A 19,098-nucleotide genomic window follows, 5' to 3' on the forward strand; every position below is an offset into this window, starting at 1 on the left:
CGTTTTGAAAAATTGACCCTTATGACTTGGTTTTGTGGTCCAGGGTCACATATGCATATTAGTGGTGTATTCTTAACTCATCTGAATGTGTACTTGTGTTGTCGTCAGTAAGCAGTACACAATTTGTGCATTAAAATCTTGTAATGCACACCAAGCCAGATTATCCTCTATTATTTTTTTTTTCTTCAGATTTTTCCACTGGTCTTTGGATTATTGCAGAAAATAAGCTCTGTGACCAACAAAATGCATGATTCTTACACGTTTTGTTCATCAGAAAAAAAAAACCCAACAACAATCTGAAACAATCAAAAACACTGACTTCAGGATGATGGAACAAGAAGCTCTAAAATATTGTTGTATAAAACATTAAAATCTTGTAATGCACACCAAGCCAGATTATCCTCTATTATTATTTTTTTCTTCAGATTTTTCCACTGGTCTTTGGATTATTGCAGAAAATAAGCTCTGTGACCAACAAAATGCATGATTCTTACACGTTTTGTTCATCAGAAAAAAAAACCCCAACAACAATCTGAAACAATCAAAAACACTGACTTCAGGATGATGGAACAAGAAGCTCTAAAATATTGTTTTTAGGTTACAGGCCTACAAAAATACGTGATTGCTGCAGCACTCTATATTCATAATGTGTTTCCTCATTAGCCCCCCTTGCAGCCTTTTTTGACAATTATGTATGACACTGACTTTCTGGTTCTGATCATTTATCCTGTTCATCAGGGACAGCAGAGATGAAGTCTTAGAGCACGGTGAGTTATTTCATACAGCCTCTTGTTGTTTTAAATGTGCATAAATATGTTTCAGTACTTTTTTCCTGTGTCGGTCTATGAAATGTTACTGCATTTCTCGTAGAGCTGATGATTGCAGATAGACATCAGAAGCGTGAGATCAGACAGCTGGAGCAGGAGCTTCCTCGCTGGCAGGTGTTAGTGGACAGCATCACAGGTCAGATTTATTCCACTGGCTTTTTGTATAGTTATCAGAAGAATGTGATTGCGGAGTCTGATTGTGTGATATGATTACTTCAGGCATGAATTCACCAGACTTTGATAATCAGACTCTGGCAGCTTTACGTGGACGAATGGTCCGATATCTGATGAGATCTAGAGAGGTCAGTGAGCATTTAATGTCATGCATGCGCAGGAGTTGAATCTGGCAGTATGATGCTGGAGTCCCTCACTGTATTTACTCAAACCACAAATACATTGGCTTGGGAAATGTTACTAACCATTACCAATACATGCCAACTGTTTAAAGAACTGTTTTTTTTTAATCTTTTGGGGAAAAGGACAAACCACATATATACAGTGGCGCCAAAACATATTTACTAACATACTACATACAATTGCAATTGTAAAAAATGTCTGAAAGTGGATATTGGAGAACAAAATATTGGCTGCACTTCATTTTACAGTTTGTGCCCTTACAGTGTACTTACCCAAGAATGTAATGCATAATAGAAGTGCATGGACTCAACATGGGTTCTGGTTTAGTATCTAGTTATTACCCAGGAATTGTGATTAATATAGTAAAGTACATAGTGTGAAAATACAGAGTAAATAAAACAGACTGTAAAATAAAGTGCTAACAAAATATCTTGTGCTTCCGCTGTACACGCTTTTCTCAGAACCAAACCATGATCTATCTGTTGTTTTAATAAGCAGCTGACTTTTTTTGTGAAATGCGTTTGTGCTATTTAAAAAAAAAAAAAACTTGCTTGAATATTTAGTTATTTAACACAATATGAGGCACAGTTGTTTTAAAGGAAGAGTTCACCCACAGTTGACCGATAACAAACTTTTGAACTGTTTCAGGGACTGTAAAATAAAGTGCTAACAAAATATCTTGTGCTTCCGCTGTACACGCTTTTCTCAGAACCAAACCATGATCTATCTGTTGTTTTAATAAGCAGCTGACTTTTTTTGTGAAATGCTTCACTTGAAATGCGTTTGTGCTATTAAAAAAAAAAAAAAAACTTGCTTGAATATTTAGTTATTTAACACAATATGAGGCACAGTTGTTTTAAAGGAAGAGTTCACCCACAGTTGACCGATAACAAACTTTTGAACTGTTTCAGATCACACTAGGACGTGCTACTAAAGACAAGCAGATAGATGTAGATCTGTCTTTGGAGGGACCTGCATGGAAGATCTCCAGAAAGCAAGGTCAGACGGTTGAACGGCATTATTCATGATGATGCTGTGTGATCAGTCCTGCCCCTTGATGCTAAGTTCAGCTTTGCATCACTAAATTTTATTACAGCATAACCCTTCTTTACTTTTTAAAAGAGAAGGCATTTTGTGATTTACTGCGTGACTTGGGGATTTTGAGCTATCTTCAGCATCCGTTAAACAGTGCACTTTCTTCTACCATCCGAATGTGTATTTTATTACAGCATCCAATTTATGCTTACTGCCGTTACATCAAAGATTTCTATTTACAATAGAGATCAGCTCAAATGTCACCTGAATCCACTGCTTCAAACAAATCGTCCACCCGCACCTATGATTTTCCCTGATATAGATATCCGCACCCGAACGCCACATTAATTATTCTAATGCTTTGTTTTAAGCATGATGATATGGTCAGTGGATCGTTCATTTTTAACAGCAGATTCAGTGACATTAGAGCTAATCTGCACATCTCTGATAGTAAAATAATACGTTGATCGTTAGCTGCTTTTAAATGAACATTTCAAATGTTTGTCTTTGGCCAGATTAGCCTACATTTTCTTAATAAAATAAGCTCAGGCTTTACTCCATTCAGGCTTTATTGGCAATATCGCTGTTTCTGTCACTGCAGCACACAACGTCTACTGCACTGTATTTAGCTGTACTTAATCTTTTATTTTTTTGCCTATCCAGTTAAACTCACTGGATGTGGCGCTGCTCATACAAAATATTGCCGTTCACACAGAACGCATATCTGTCTATCACCGTTAAACTCGCGTCTCGCACAAGAGAGCCGCATGTTTAGAAAGCCATGTAAAATTAATGTAAGTTCAACTTTTAAAAAACATGTCTCGAGACTTTATGCCGATTTTTCTGCATCCCACTGCATCTCATGTTTTAAATGAAAAAAGTGCTCTTTGTTTGTGGTCCTTTGTATTAAACTATACATACATGCATGATGCTCTTTTGTTTCTAATTGTTTAAGCAACATAATTAATTACATATGGTTTACAAACATTATTTTAAACATAAAGCACTTTTTTCAAAAATAGTCGTAATATTTTGCTCGATATTTGCCCTCTTGTGCCCTCAGGAGAGAAGCCAAAAGCTTTTTCTCCCTAACAGAAATTATGCCTTTTAAAGGCACAATATGTAATTTTCGCCGCTAGAGGGTGCATATTCAAAATAAACAAATAGACAAAGGTGTAGTTTGATGTCGCCGTGATTGAGTGTGGAATCATGGGAGTTGTCGTCTTTATCCCCACAGCCGATGCAATCCGACGGGACTCGGGCAGAAATCACGAGTTAATGATTTATTAATGTAGTAGAATGAAGCAGGGTGAGGCTGAAAGCCGTCGAAGTGAAACGAGGCCGCTGAATGAGCGCGACAGACGGCTTGAAAGAAGCGGAGCTTTTATTATGCCACAGTCGAGCGCTTCCGTTGCTTCCGGTCGTGCGTATGTGGGGTAAAGCAGCGCTATTTTATCATACTAGATACATTTGAAAGTTCTGTTATAATGCTACTCTGTGCGGTCGTCACCGGTCTATTAAAACGCACAACATATTAAAGCGTCTTTGGTGTTTCCATGTTTTCTACAAAACAAAAAACGGAAATCGAGGGGTTATGATGTCATTGGCAGGCGACACAATGACACTATAGACACGCTCCGTGCCACTAGTTAAAATTGCTTATTTCTCTGGATTTAAACATTCTTCGAAACATTTGGGATAATGTAAGTACACAAGTCAGCAAAATATATAACACTGTTCTAGTGGTTTTTGGATATTTTAATAAAAAAATCTTACATATTGTGCCTTTAAATTTTAATATAATTCGAATATTGATAATATTTTAGTACAAAATTCAAATTTAGGTTTTCAGCCATTTTGACAGCTCTACTTAGCTCCGATGTTTATTAGTGTTTGGGCCACTTGGAGGAATCCTTTGCCAGAGACAGCATCGAAGGGGTATACATCTAGGCAGCACAGGTCCACACATGCATCCACGATACTAGATTTATCTTCTAGTGGTATTTTTTGCTGTCCCGATGGACGTGAGAACTTAAGGTGCTTGTCTGACTTGACTGGCGTTTCGCTTTCATGATGGACCATATTCGAGGAATCAGTCATATACTGTACATACAGCGCTTCACAGCGGTTGCATACTACATACCCAGCACTTGATTCATCCACGCTAACCATTTGCTAAAACGCTCCCACACGGTACATTTCTTTCTTTCCTTCCTTTTGTTTTGTTTTTAATTCTCCCTTTTTAATTTTCTCTCAGATCTGTTTCGCCTCCATTTATATGCTTTAAGAAAAGAACCCCCCTCCTCCCGCGACACACATATTTTTATAAATGAGAGACTGAAAAATAAGTGCCTGCGTGATGAAAAAATGCATTTAAAACACGTTCATATTTTAGAGAATGTAGTTAATATTTGCATCATTAATCAAATCTTGGGTGTATAATCTTCTACACCCGTGACCCACCTGCAATGAATCAGAATGCATTTTTTTTTAGTTGTACAAGCTAACTAGTTGTTACTGGGCCACTAGTAAGTACGGTGCATGACTGATGCAACACTGCACCGCTCTATGGATTTTAATTTAAACATTTGATGCTTTGAAGTATCACCAGGACTTTTGAATGGCATTGTGTAAACGGGTTGCAATTTTAAAGTAATGAAATAATGTTGGTTTTCTAACTCCCAGGGATCATTAAACTGAAAAATAATGGAGATTTCTTCATCGCTAATGAAGGCCGAAGACCCATTTACATTGATGGTCGACCAGTTTTGTCTGGAAACAAGTGGAAACTCAACAACAACTCTGTGATGGAGGTATGGACACGCTTACATTTGAGACACAAAATCACCGTTTGGAAAAATGACAGCTGTCAAAAAAGAATGATTTACACTGCACATTTTGTATAAATAAATAAATTTTGTATGTCTAAATCTTATCAATATATAATATTTATGAAAATTACGACCATTTTAAGATTTTTTTCAAGACCATTAATTGCATGAAAAATACATAAATTGTTCTTCCAAAAAAATGTAAGCATTGAAATGAAATTCTATTCACACACTAGTTTTAAGCTAGTTTTAAGGAATGCAATATGTATTTGTTTTACGTAATGCCCCGCTCTAAGAGCTATAACTGCTCTTTGTGTGAAATCTGTCTTTTTTTTTTTATATCTGTCATGACTCTCCATGAAAAATCATGGAAATTCATTTGTCAAAGGGGGTAGGAATACTGGAATTTATTTATTGCCCCGGATTCGTTTTTGTATACAGTATAGAATATTTATAGTATCAACGCCTAAATATCAGACAACGGTTTCTATCACGTTCTCCTCTATGTACACACAGTGTATCAGCTACTATTATTATCAATCACCATAAAAAAGTATTATAAGGGATTCCGTTAAAGCTCCGTTTTTATTGTGGAGGCCATTAATATAATTTTGCAACTGAATCACATCCAGATTTTTCAACAGCAAAATGTTTGCAAAAATAATGACAAGTCAGAGTCATGTGTTCAGTCCCTTAAAAATGAATTTCTAGCTCTTGGTTTCGGTTAGACCACAGGTGTCAACTTTGAGGCCAAATGTTGCCCGTGGGTTCATTTCGGAAGCCTAGAAATGAAAAGTCTCAGTTAGTGCTTTCCTTGTGAATATGAACCCGAATAAAGCACACATTTGCAAATAAAGCACCGTTTCCATCCAACAAGTCAAAGAGAACAAAATCATCATTTCCTGAAAAACTGGCACTAAATATCACTAAGAAAATTAGGAGAAGCCACTGAATATAATAATTTTCATATACAAACCCGATTCCAAAAAAGTTGGGACACTGTACAAATTGTGAATAAAAACAGAATGCAATGATGTGGAAGTTTCAAATTTCAATATTTTATTCACAATAGAATATAGATAACAAATTACTTGCGCCTCAGAGCGAGCAGACGAAGCACAGTAAATGCGGTCAGTGCTTTCGGAGGTGGATGCCTGCTGTTTGGGAACGCAGTCGTGTAAGACAATTAAACAGAAATACTTTGATGACAGACTTTGGCTTAAGCATTTCAGAATGACCAAAACAACATTTGAGCTGCTGTGCAAAAAGGTCAGTCCCATGGTTAGTAAAGTTGCGTCATCCCATCGCGCAGAGTCGCATGACTTTTTTGATACACATCAAGGAATTCGCATTATTCGCATGAACTCTTTCGCACAAGTCAAAGACCACCTCAAGCGAGTGTAAAAACGTTTTTGCGAGTTATGGCATTATATTTGGTATTTTCATCACTTGTTTCTGATGTGATGCTTCAAAATGTGCATAAAAACAGGGTGAAGGAAACATAGCTATTGTGCCGGTACCAAATCCAGTCGCTACCAAGGTTATTATAGTTTTGGGTATAGTTTTGATTTATTTAGTTTTCTATATCAAATGATTTTGTTTAGTTTCATTAAAATAACACTGCTGCAGGGAGGCTGGTATTGTTTCATTTTTGTAAAATGTTCATCACACTCATTGCGAAACTAACATACTGAAAATAGCTGTTTTGTGGACCAGTGTGTCATTACATAGTTTTTATAATAAGTCACAATGAACTAAATTTACTGTATTACATAAAATGTCAGAATGTTGTGCCTTAATTCTAATAATGTTATTGCATATAACATGCTCAGAAGTTGTTTGCACAGTGATTCTCTAGAAAGAATGAAAAGCTGGTCAATAACGCATGTGTGCTTGTTTTGTCCAGATTGCAGGTCTTCGCTTTGTGTTCCTGATCAATCAAGAGTTGATTTCTCTCATTAAAGCCGAAGCTGCCAAGATGAACCAGCAGTGATGCTGAAGTCACCAGTTCACGAGCTGTCAAACACCATTCAGAGCTGTACTGTCCTGTCTATACCTCTGAGTAGAGTCATATACAGGAGAACTTTCAGCTCAAGATTATAGTGGCTCTCATAGCAACAACTGAGCCGGGATCTGGAGGAAAAAATCATTTGGAGAGGAATTGGAGATTTATATTCCTGTTATTTAAGGCACATTTGGACAGAAAGAACTGAATGTTTGAGAGTGTCTGTGTGTGTGTGATTTGTAGATTTGCTTTTCTTTTTTTTTTGTATACTGTTACTGTTTTGTTGACTTGTAGATTTTTTGTTTGTTTATACTTAAAACACAGTAACCTTGTATTGTCTCATCAAAGACGGTTTGCTAATATTCTGCCATGACAGAAATAGTGTAAATATATTCATAAAGACTGATTAAAACTGAAAGGTGTTTCAATGATGTATCTGTGTATTGTAATGCAGTGTGTGGTGTTGTATGTTTGTCATTGACTTTAGCAACCACTAAAGATTTTAGAGTCAGAGTGGCAAACTTTGCATGCATCACTTTGGCCCTTGACATGAACTAATGTTGCAAACCCAGAGTGGATACAAGTAACTGACAATGCATAAAAATACATTTAAAGTAAAGCTTCAGATCTAATTATAATGCACAATTACTAACGACACTACAGTTCAACATTTTGGAATATTAGAAAGTTTTTTTTTTATGTTTTGTTGAAGGTGCCATAGAATGGAAAACTGTATTTACCTTGGCGTAGTTGAATAAAACCAGTTCTGTACATGGAACTGACATACAGTGAGCCTCGAACACCATTGTTTCCTCCCTATGTAAATCTCGTGCATGCAAAAGACCACTGAAAAATAGGCGAATCCGAACATAACACCGACTGTGACGTTATAGTCGGGATCAGAGCCATGGAAAGAGAGAGTTGCGTCAACGGAAGTAGAAAACGTTCGATCGTCACGTGATTCACGTAGACCTCAAATAGTTCCCGGAAGTTCATAGCGGGCAATTGAAATACATTGAGTTGGAGAGACAGAACTGTGATTTTTGGTAATTAGTAGACAATAAAATAATTTATTTACATTATTTATAAAATAATGTATACGTAGTATATATATATATATATATAGATGTAGTTATATTAGTGTTGTTTTTAAAAGATAAAATCCTCTAATATTTGAGGATTAATATGGTCAGCTATCCGTACCTGCCTTGTTAACATATTTTTTCAGATCTAATTATAATGCACAATTACTAACGACACTACAGTTCAACATTTTGGAATATTAGAAAGTTTTTTTTTTAATGTTTTGTTGAAGGTGCCATAGAATGGAAAACTGTATTTACCTTGGCGTAGTTGAATAAAACCAGTTCTGTACATGGAACTGACATACAGTGAGCCTCGAACACCATTGTTTCCTCCCTATGTAAATCTCGTGCATGCAAAAGACCACTGAAAAATAGGCGAATCCGAACATAACACCGACTGTGACGTTATAGTCGGGATCAGAGCCATGGAAAGAGAGAGTTGCGTCAACGGAAGTAGAAAACGTTCGATCGTCACGTGATTCACGTAGACCTCAAATAGTTCCCGGAAGTCTTTAGTTACCATGGTGTTTGCTATATAAACGACATAGTTGTCTTCTGCCAATGTAACTTCAGCCTCTCTATATAAATATAATTATGTGTGTGTGTTCTTACAACTTGCTTGTTAGTCAAGTTCAATCACAAATATACCTGTTCATTGTCGTTTTACTAATCTCATGGTAAATGTTAAGTTTGTTGTCTTAGAAAATTCATTCCAAATAAATGGAAGATATTTTATTAAGTGAAAACTAATCTTGTTCAATGTTTTTGATTCTTGTGCACCCCTCGGTTATTAATATATAAAAATATATTTGTAGTATATCCCAATTTAAAACAACTTAAAACATTTGTACACATTTAATCATATATGTTATGTATGTTGACTTTTGTTATGCGCTTATTTACAGCAATCGATTTATACATTTATAATAAACCATAAAGCACGTTGTCCTTGAACAGAAACCGCTATAGTTTGCTGTGCTGCATTATGAGTGCTCGTCACTCACAGAAAGGAGTGTGAATGTATGGTCTCCCTACTGATCTGGAGAGGAGAAAAAAATGATGCATTAAGTTTTGGTTCAATTCACATTTATTTCATCCTTTGCAATATATCTAAGTATATTTAATAACTCCCCACCAGCAAAATCACTTTTAAATTACACAACGATGGATGAAACTGCATGAAGAGAATGAATAACATCCAGTAAATCTACTAATTAAGTGAGGAATAATCTAATAATCATCTGTTTTAATGCACAGGGTAATTTGATTAGCCGTGCTGATAGTATACTATTTTGTTCTATAAATGTCATACCTTTCAAAAGTTCATCACAGCGGTCTCTTCTGCTGCATCTCCACGGCGCTGATAGTATGAGCGCTAACATCCGGGAACTATTGAGCGGCTCCACGATCCGCCATTGCTGTAAAAAACTGCTCCATTGCAGTGAACGGAGTTGTCACAACTCTCTCTCTCTCTACAGCTCTGGTCGGGATCACTGATAGTTACGCCCCCAATATTTGCATATACCCGCCCATGTTATATGCTAGCCGTTTCAATGCCCTGCATATTAATAGCGACCCCCTAATGCCCGCATTTTATATACAGTATAATTACCCAACGATATAACTGCCAGAGAAAGTATTGAAATATATATTTTTCTTCCTGCTGGGCGAGCTACTGAAATGAGCCGCACTGTGAAACAGCCAATCAGAGCAGAGCTCAACATTATTATTCATGACCCTTCCAAATAAGGTAAAAACAGACCTTTTCATTTTAGGGACAAATCTTAGGGTTGTAAATGGACATGCAAAACCCTTTCTGGAGATTTTTTGCCCTTAAGCCACATACAATTTAAAATATTGTATCAATGCATTCTATGGCACCTTTAAGAAGTCACAATAGCTGCATTAATTTGGCGAATAATTTATTAATACAGTTATACTGAATTTTATTACAATTTAAAATAATTTTCTATTTGAACACGTGACACTGAGGACTGGGGTAATGACTAATGAAAATTCAGCTTCGCATCACAGAAAGAAGTGATATTTCTTTGAAAATATATTCAAATATTAAGTGAAATTGCAATAATATGCTTTTACTGTATTTTATGTATCAAATAATTGCAGCTTTGGTGAGAATAAAAAACGGTTGACCTGCAGTACCTTGAACATTCGACTATGAAATGTTCCAGAAAAAGAAAATGACAAATGTGTGATACTAAAATGAGCTGAATTATTATTATTATTATTGTTTTTTTTTTTTTTTTTGAAGAAGAAGATAGCCGTGTTTGCATTGCTGCAAGTTAGTCTGTTAGTTTTCGGTCAAATGATTTACAAAAGCAGAAGAAAGTCCAACAAAGGACACCCCGCTGACAGCAGCAGGTAGAGCCGACTGAGCACTTTATTATATAAATATAATCGGAGAATCTGATGTGTTGGGATGGTGTAGCCACAGTAAGCGTGCAGCTCGTGACGATGCGGCTGCGTCCACGTCACACTCGTGCGTCTCGTCAAGGTTCCAAGCGGCTCGAGACGGATCTGGTTCTGTAGATCCCCATCAGCTCACGGCCGAGAACTGCAGGATAGTTACAGTAAGATCGCAACTCTTCTGGCAATCTATACATTGGGAAATCGGTAGTGTCTGGAATTCAAAGCAACGCAGTGTGTGTGCGCGGTTTTGTATTTTTAGCCTGCTGTATACAAACGATTCGATCATTTTCTAATTTAATACTAATTATTTCATTGCCATAACACAAATGCACCATTATTGATTATTACATGATTTCACCATTCCTTGTTTACAAAAGCATATGTTTGAGTATTTGATTGCAAACTAACTTACTGCACATGTGGCATAATTATGTTGCTTATCAAACGGCAGCTTTTTTATAACACATGCATGTTAACTTGCTTAACCAGTCAAGGACATTTAACTCTCCCAAGTTACTAGAACCTCCTCGGTTTTAAAAACCATGACCAGTGAAATGAAACCAAAACCAGGTTTAATTCATTTCCACCCACTAAATGACAAGTGAGGGTGTGTTAGACGCACAGGTCTAGAAAGATCCACACAGTCACAGAATAGCTACTGTAATATTTCCAAACAATTGGTTGGACTTCTTTTCCAGTAAGACGTTTCTTGTGGGAAAAACTAGGCCTAAGTATTCGACTGCTCACTATCTTTGCAAAACAGTTACAGAAGTGTGGCAAACCTTGAATGAACAGTTTTTTACAGTATTGCACCACATGCCATCATTTTAATCCATTGTAAAGCCTAATAATAGTAGCATAGTTGGCTTTAATGTTGATGGTTATAAATCAGTAAGCTGAAATAAAGTCAGTAGGATTTGTTATTGGTCCCTTTTAATGAAAAGACTGAGAAGATTCGACATTGTTGGTCCTAACAGCAAGGTTCATGTTTTCTGTACACAAGAACTGCATGGACCAAAACAAGTGTCTTATCCATTATGACGCAATCATGTCAGTCCAAATATTTGAGCAACAGTGACTCATTTCAAACCCTTTTTGGTGACTGTTTGGTGGCTTGTTTACAACAAGGCTCTACTTTCATGTTTTTATTTCCAAGAGATTTTCTCTATGCATGAAGTTTATTTCTGCTAAACCCTGCTGTCCCTCTTCTTATCATGTGCAAATACATGTTAATGACCGATCATAAACTGTTTTAAAGCCAGTAGCTCATGCAGTGCATGTATCGCTGATATGAAGCTAATAGACTGCAATCCTAAGTGAGGTCTGGGCTGATATGTAATGTTGGAGTCAGTAAATAGATGTTATGATGTTTATTTGGCGTAATAAATTTTGAGGTGCATTGAGATATACAAAGTTTTAAGAGATTAGAGATTTAATTCTCTTCTCTTTGGTCACTTTAGGACCAAATGACATTTAGGACAAGTTTTTTTTTTTTTGGTCATTACCCAGCAGGCTTACATGTGGTTGCAGTGATAAGACAAATGTTTAGGTTTAATGAGTCATGATGGTGGTTAGTCTGAAAAGATCCATGCAATATGTTTTAAATTCACCAGATGTCTCATATTTAATACATTGCTGCACAGAAAGTGAAAAAACAAAGAAACACACATAAAGATGCTTGCCGATGCAGGGGTCTTTAGCTACTAACGTTTTCCAGACAAGAAAAAACATGTCCTGTGTACCTTGTACCTTGCGTTTTGATAGTTTAACTGCCCTGCATCATGTATTTTTCAATGCAGTGATCATGTTCTGTGTTAGTGACTTCTTTGACGACTTTTTTTGTCCCATTGTTTAGAGAACTGACTGCTTGCCATTAACAACAGTCTTGTATTGTTTAACTAGTAACTAGCTGCCACCATGTTATTACAGTTTCAGGATACAGTCACAACTCGCTTTCCAATGATGCATTGTGCTATGTAGTTAATCAGCGAGTTGCAAGGATGTCCGAGATGTTTCTAGCCTTTCATCCGTACTGGTGCCCAGAGAAGTTGGTCCCCTGAACCAGTACTGAAAACCGCTGCCCTACAGCATGTGTCTTGAGACTTGAGGTTAACTTCTTTTAACCTGACACCGCAGAGAATGCGAGACGTGATCGCAGTGGCCAGAGACATCCGTTTAGTGCATGTTTGCATAGAGAACAGTGGAAAAACTGTGTGCTAGCTAGTGAAAATGAAACATCCAAACTGCATTTGATATCATGAAATATGTAAACAATTAGATTCAAGAACTAAATCCAGCAGATTCCCGCACAACCTGTATATCATTAGAATCACAAAGAAGTATATGAGGAGACTTTTCACATTTTCTTAAGGTAAAGTGTAAAAACAGGTTAAAGGGGCCATGATAAGATCAAAGAAACATCCAGATGAATCACTTAGACTGAACAGTTATGTTTAGTAGTTGAATGGATGCTGAAAAATGTCAAATATTGCCGTCTGTATTTATTTTGTTCAAAATATATATTAAGCAGTGACTTTAATACACTTGTTGATCATGTTTTTATTATTATTATTTTATTATTATAATTTTTTTTTGTTTTAATTTCAAATGAATTTTGATATAACATTTTAAAAATGTCCTGTGTCTGATATCATCATAAAGAAAAGGGGTGGATCCTGAAGCGTACAGGTTGGAGATCGAGGGTCTCTCTGGTGGAGTAGTATCACTTAGTCTAAGGGGCCGGTTACACGACAACGTTTTCATCCAAAAATGGGAAACTTTTTATGCGTTTTGACTGTTCGTTTACTCGACAACGTCGTTTTGGGGACTGAAAACGCATATATTTCAAAGTGCAAGTTTTTTTAAAACGGCACCGTTATCGTTTCCGTGTAAACACCCAAAACGGGAATCTTTGAAAACAGTGCCGTCATGCACGTGCGTAGTACGTGTTATGTGTGTATACGTGCGCAGTACGTGTCAATTTTAAAGGCACAAACAAACACAACAATGGCGGAGTACATAGTACTGTTGTTGCTGCTCAAGAGTTTGCCAAAGCTTCTTCAGCAAAGTGTGAATTTACTTCACCTATATTACAATATACAACATATAATCATCACTTCTCTACAGGTACTGTTTACTAACAAGGCGACAGCGCCAACTACTGGCCTGGCATACGTAATACAGCGTTTTTGGTCGTTTTCGCAGATATGTGTAAATGCGAATCGTTTTGAAAACGTTGTCGTGTATACATTAAACTTTTTTAAAACGCAAGGGAATAACGTTTCCGTTTTTGACTACTTCGTTGTCGTGTAAACGTAGCCTAAGTGAGCTAAAGTCTCGTTTTCCAAAACGCACCATTACAGCCGGGAACCGTCATTCTGAGATGAACGAAGTCAAGCAAGGCTCATTTAAAGATTTTCATTTTCTTTATTGTGAACACTTTTTTTATGTGTCGTTTACCTATCTACTTAAAACATGAAAAACTACAATAGGGTCACTTCCCCTAAAACATGATCATTATCAATTTGCATTAAGCATTACTCTTTTAATGGAAAGTTGGAGGTTACGGCCTATAAACCCATACCGCAAGCAAATATCCTAATTCTCCATTAATAATGATGTATACCGATGAGTTTATCTACTTTCATCTCTGTGGTTATGATAAAAGGTCAAATGTAAAAGCTTATTTTATCCATTGTATAACATTTGACTGGATTCACTCTAGTCATCAAAACTTTTAGCTTTTAGACTGTCATCGTACTTTGACATTTTGTTGTTTTTTGTCTCTTTTCTCAGAAAGAGCAATGCAGCACCTAAAGCACTTCCAAGGTCTTGCTCAGGTCTTCTTTATCAGGAGTCCAAGGTAATCCTGCCATTTCATAAACCTTTGATCCTTATCATTTAAGCATTTCCAAATAAGACACATGAAAGCTAATCTTTCACTTAGTCTGACTCTGAATCCCCCGCATGGCACCTTGATTTAATGATTTGCTTAATGTAAATGATTGAAAAGACATGGCCAGATTCTGTGAAATGCTCTTTAAGAAACTCGAAAATGTTTGTTATAATGAAATTCTTGCTTAAACGTCTCTTACCTCTCAGTTCCAGACTTTCAAAGAGCGTTATCCCGTCACTGTCCGTGTGGGATGGTCATCTGTCTTGTCGCTGGAGGAGCACTGGTGGACATGGAAGACAGAAATACTTTAATGACAGGCTGCCGAAGTTTAGATTTGCTCTGGCAGGGCTGCTGGCAGGTACTGGAGCTGTTTTAGCCTATAAGCTCCAGCAAGACAAGGTGAGACACCTGATGTGTTTTCTGATTCCTAAATAATGAAAAATCTCTAAAGGTATAACCAGGGGAAGATATCTACAGCAGTGGGTGCATATAAATCTACTAAAAATAACAACAAGGTCACACAACCAATGAAAATAACCTTTCCACTCAGGGTTGATTAATTTGCTGAAAATGCACAAAATAAGTCACAAAAAGGATTGCTTTGACATACTTCGTTTCAAACACGTTTGGAAATGTGCTTCTGTTGCCAAAGGTTTGTCACGTTTTTCTCAGGAATAACAATAAATTAAAAAAACTAAGATGTATGTGTACACTGTCATTACTTATACTTGTTGAGAATGAGGGTGAAGATTAATCATGTTTTGCAAATATATGACAGTTTTTTTTTTTTGTGCAAAACCTTCAAAAACGACGTAAGTGAACTTTAACAAATATATTCAAATAATAATGTCATGACCCCTTTAAATTTTGTGTGTAAATAAGGATGTCAAAACAGACTGCAAAGTCAAACCCTGTCAATTATTAGTAAAGTCTTACAATATCATACAGTTTGACATAAAAGACCATTGATGTCTCACAGTCTGTAAGATCTCACCGGGCTCATATCATACAATCTGACAAGCAACAATTGTAAAGGACATACAAATTGCAGTGTGCCTGGTGCTTTAGTTGTCATTGAACAATCTTTTAAAAAAAAATTTTTTATTGTGTCTATTTTTGTTCAGGTTCAGTGGGCTGCTACTTCAGCACAGTTACGGGTAACGCAGACTTCAGATCTTCCCATTTACACCCTAGAAGAAGTCACAAAGCATTGTTCCCTTGACAGTGGTGTGTGGGTCACCTATAAAGGAGCAGTCTACGATATCACTGAATTTGTGGCCGTTCACCCTGGTGGCGACAAAATACTTCTGGCTGCAGGTGGAGCTCTGGAACCGTACTGGGCATTATATGCCGTTCATCAGCAAGACCATGTTCTAGAAATCCTCTCAGAGTATAAAATTGGTGTTCTTGATGCAGAGAGTTACAAGAAACAAGAGAGTGCCAACCCTTTAGACCCTTACTCTGCTGAGCCAACACGTCACCCTGCTCTTCAGATCAACAGTCTGAAACCTTTCAATGCCGAACCACCCGCATCTATACTTTCGGATAATTACATCACCCCTTCAGTCATATTTTTTAAGCGTAATCATCTTCCAGTGCCCAGGGTGGATTCTGAAGCTTACAGGTTGGATATCGAGGGTCTCCCTGGTGGAGTAGTATCACTAAGTCTAAGTGAGCTAAAGTCTCGTTTTCCAAAACACACCATTACAGCGACGCTTCAGTGTGCCGGGAACCGTCGTTCTGAGATGAACGAAGTCAAGCAAGTCAAAGGACTCAATTGGGGCATCGCCGCAATAAGCAACGCTACATGGTCAGGTGCACGTCTGCGGGATGTACTGTTGTTCTATGGCTTTGGACCAGAGGTAGCAGCGAAAGCCAAACATGTCCAGTTTGAAGGGTTAGACAGGGATGTGACGGGTACAGCATACGGTGCATCTATTCCACTGAACAACGCTGTGAGCGAAGAAGGTGATGTTCTCCTCGCGTATGAGATGAACGGCGAGGACCTCCCACCTGACCACGGCTACCCTGTCCGTGTAGTTGTACCTGGAGTTGTTGGAGCCCGCAATGTCAAATGGTTGGGGAAAATTGTTGTAAGTGACGAAGAAAGCAAGAGCCACTGGCAGCAGAATGATTACAAAGGCTTTTCTCCAGGTACTGACTGGGACACTGTGGATTTTAAATCAGCACCAGCTATCCAGGAGCTCCCCATACAGTCAGCCATCACTCACCCAGCAGAGGGAACCTCAGTAGACCGCAGTGATAGGGAGGTGACTGTAAAAGGCTATGCGTGGAGTGGGGGAGGAAGAGAGGTTGTGAGAGTTGACATCTCGGTAGATGGAGGGAAAACGTGGCATGTAGCCAAACTTCGCACTAGTGATCAAGAACAGCACCCTGCTCCTCCTCCTCCACCTGGAAGAGCCTGGGCTTGGAAGCTGTGGGAGATAGATGTCCCAATTCCTCATAGGGCTCAGGAGCTGGAGATTGTGTGCAAAGCAGTGGACAGTAGTTACAACATGCAGCCAGACACTGTCGCTCCAATCTGGAACTTACGAGGAGTGCTAAGCAATGCGTGGCATCGAGTAAAGGTAAAAGTGAGTGAGGGTTTCAAAGACCAAAAATGAACTTTGTACGTGAACGTAAAATGCATATAAACAAAATTGATGGAATTCTCTTTGGTGCAGGTTGGGTTGTAGCTTTGTAACTGTTTTGAGCTTTTGGGTTCTTGAAAGTGCTTGAAATTATTTTGATTTTACGCGCATAACTGGCTTGATGGATTATTCCTGGTGTTCAAGATCAGGACACTTGGTCGAAACTGACTCTAACAAACAAGTTTATGATTTGTCATTCATTCCCAGGAGAAAAAAAAAAGTGCACTTCAATAATGTACATAAATTGCTTCAATAATGTACCTAAACTTCATGCACTAATTGTGTACTTAATATACTACAAAATTATTCTCTATTACTTAAGATAATCTTAAGAAGATCTAAGCGTATTCAAATGTGATATTTTGGGACACCATGAATATGAATTAAGAATCATTTTTCGTATATTAAGTACAAAATTAGTGCGTTAAAGTAGAGGACTACTATGGAAGTGCACTTTTTTTTCTCTTCGCCTGGGTTGCTATCATGAAATCTTATGACATGTTGTTATGACATATAGTTGACTGGAAAGAAGAAATTGGGTAGGAAAAGGTGCACAAGTAACAGGGATGACCGCACTTTATCATAATTGTATTCTGAACATCAACATGCTCAATGATGAAGGCTTGCATTTCCACTAACAACTGATTGTTACATAAACTGCCTACTAATAAGGTCTTTTTAAGAATTGTATTCTTATATATATATATATATATATATATATTCAGGTGCTCAAAAAATTTGAATATTGTGAATGTTTTTTTTTTTTTTTACTTATTTCAAAAAGTGAACTCTTCGCCTGGGTTGCTATCATGAAATCTTATGACATGTAAACCACTTTATCATAATTGTATTCTGAACATCAACATGCTCAATGATGAAGGCTTGCATTTCCACTAACAACTGATTGTTACATAAACTGCCTACTAATAAGGTCTTTTTAAGAATTGTATTCTTATATATATATATATATTCAGGTGCTCAAAAAATTTGAATATTGTGAATGTTTTTTTTTTTTTTTACTTATTTCAAAAAGTGAAACTTTCATACTGTATATTCTAGATTCATTACATGTAAAGTAAAACATGTTTTTTTATTTTGATGATTAGAGCTTGTAGCTCATGAAAGTCAAAAATCCAGTATCTCAAAATATTAGAATAGTTATATTTGAGTTTCATTAAATGACCATCCCTACAGTATAAATTCAGGGTATCTCTTGTGCTTTGAAACCACAATAATGGGTAAGACTGCTGACTTGGCAATGGTCCAGAAGACGAGCATTGACACCCTCCACAAAGAGAGTAAGTCACAGAAGGTTATTACTGAAAGAGCTGGCTGTTCACAGAGTGCTGTATCAAAGCATATTAAATGCAAAGTTGACTGGAAAGAAGAAATTGGGTAGGAAAAGGTGCACAAGTAACAGGGATGACCGCAAGCTTGAGAATACTGTCAAGCAAAGCCGATTTAAACACTTGGTAGAGCTTCACAAGGAGTGGACTGAAGCTGGAGTCAGTGCATCAAGAGTCACCACGCACAGACATCTTCAGGAAAAGGGTTACCAAGCCACTTCTGAAATGGAAACAACGTCAGAAGCATCTTACCTGGTCAGTGCTTCAAAGTCCTCTTTTCAGATAAAAATCAATTTTGCATTTCATTTGGAAATCAAGGTCTGGAGGAAGACTGGAGAGGCACAGAATCCAAGCTGCTTGAAGTCCAGTGTGAAGTTTCTGAAGTCAGTGATGATTTGGGGTGCTGTGATGTCTGCTGGTGTTGGTCCATTGTGTTTTATCAAGTCCAAAGTAAATGCCACCGTCTACCAGGAGATTTTACCAGCAGGACTTAACAGCACCTGCCCACATTGCCAAATCCACTTCCAAGTGGTTTGCTGACCATGATATTACTGTGCTTGATTGGCCAGCCAACATGCCTGGCCTGACCCCCATATGGAATCTATGGGGTATTTTCAAGAGAAAGATGAGAAACAG

The 19,098-nt window shown here is 37.4% G+C and overlaps 2 protein-coding genes across 3 annotated transcripts in view; both read left to right on the forward strand.

Annotated features, from left to right (window-relative positions):
* The window catches only part of LOC107562235 (microspherule protein 1-like), a 13,369-nt gene extending 5,647 nt beyond the window's left edge, over positions 1-7,722 (forward strand). The window contains exons 8-13 of the mRNA XM_016246842.1: positions 739-767; positions 871-963; positions 1,047-1,129; positions 2,096-2,183; positions 4,905-5,032; positions 6,957-7,722. Of these exons, the coding sequence (XP_016102328.1) occupies positions 739-767; positions 871-963; positions 1,047-1,129; positions 2,096-2,183; positions 4,905-5,032; positions 6,957-7,043 (508 nt within the window). The 3' untranslated portion in view covers positions 7,044-7,722. The remainder of the gene's footprint in view (positions 1-738; positions 768-870; positions 964-1,046; positions 1,130-2,095; positions 2,184-4,904; positions 5,033-6,956) is intronic.
* A 2,718-nt stretch (positions 7,723-10,440) lies between these two features.
* Positions 10,441-17,526, forward strand: suox (sulfite oxidase). 2 transcript variants are annotated; one of them, XM_016246851.1, is made up of 4 exons: positions 10,441-10,522; positions 14,366-14,432; positions 14,672-14,864; positions 15,590-17,526. In XM_016246851.1, exons 2-4 carry the CDS (start codon positions 14,374-14,376, stop codon positions 17,087-17,089), a joined length of 1,752 nt encoding a protein of 583 aa, XP_016102337.1. In that variant the 5' UTR covers positions 10,441-10,522; positions 14,366-14,373; the 3' UTR covers positions 17,090-17,526. The 2 variants fall into 2 exon arrangements, with proteins under 2 accessions (XP_016102337.1, XP_016102336.1); XM_016246850.1 differs by lacking the exon at positions 10,441-10,522 and adding an exon at positions 10,604-10,731.
* Positions 17,527-19,098: the final 1,572 nt, after the last annotated feature.

The sequence above is a fragment of the Sinocyclocheilus grahami genome, unplaced genomic scaffold (genome assembly GCF_001515645.1).
Source record: "Sinocyclocheilus grahami isolate Dianchi unplaced genomic scaffold, SAMN03320097.WGS_v1.1 scaffold814.1, whole genome shotgun sequence".
Taxonomy (NCBI): Eukaryota; Metazoa; Chordata; class Actinopteri; order Cypriniformes; family Cyprinidae; genus Sinocyclocheilus; species Sinocyclocheilus grahami.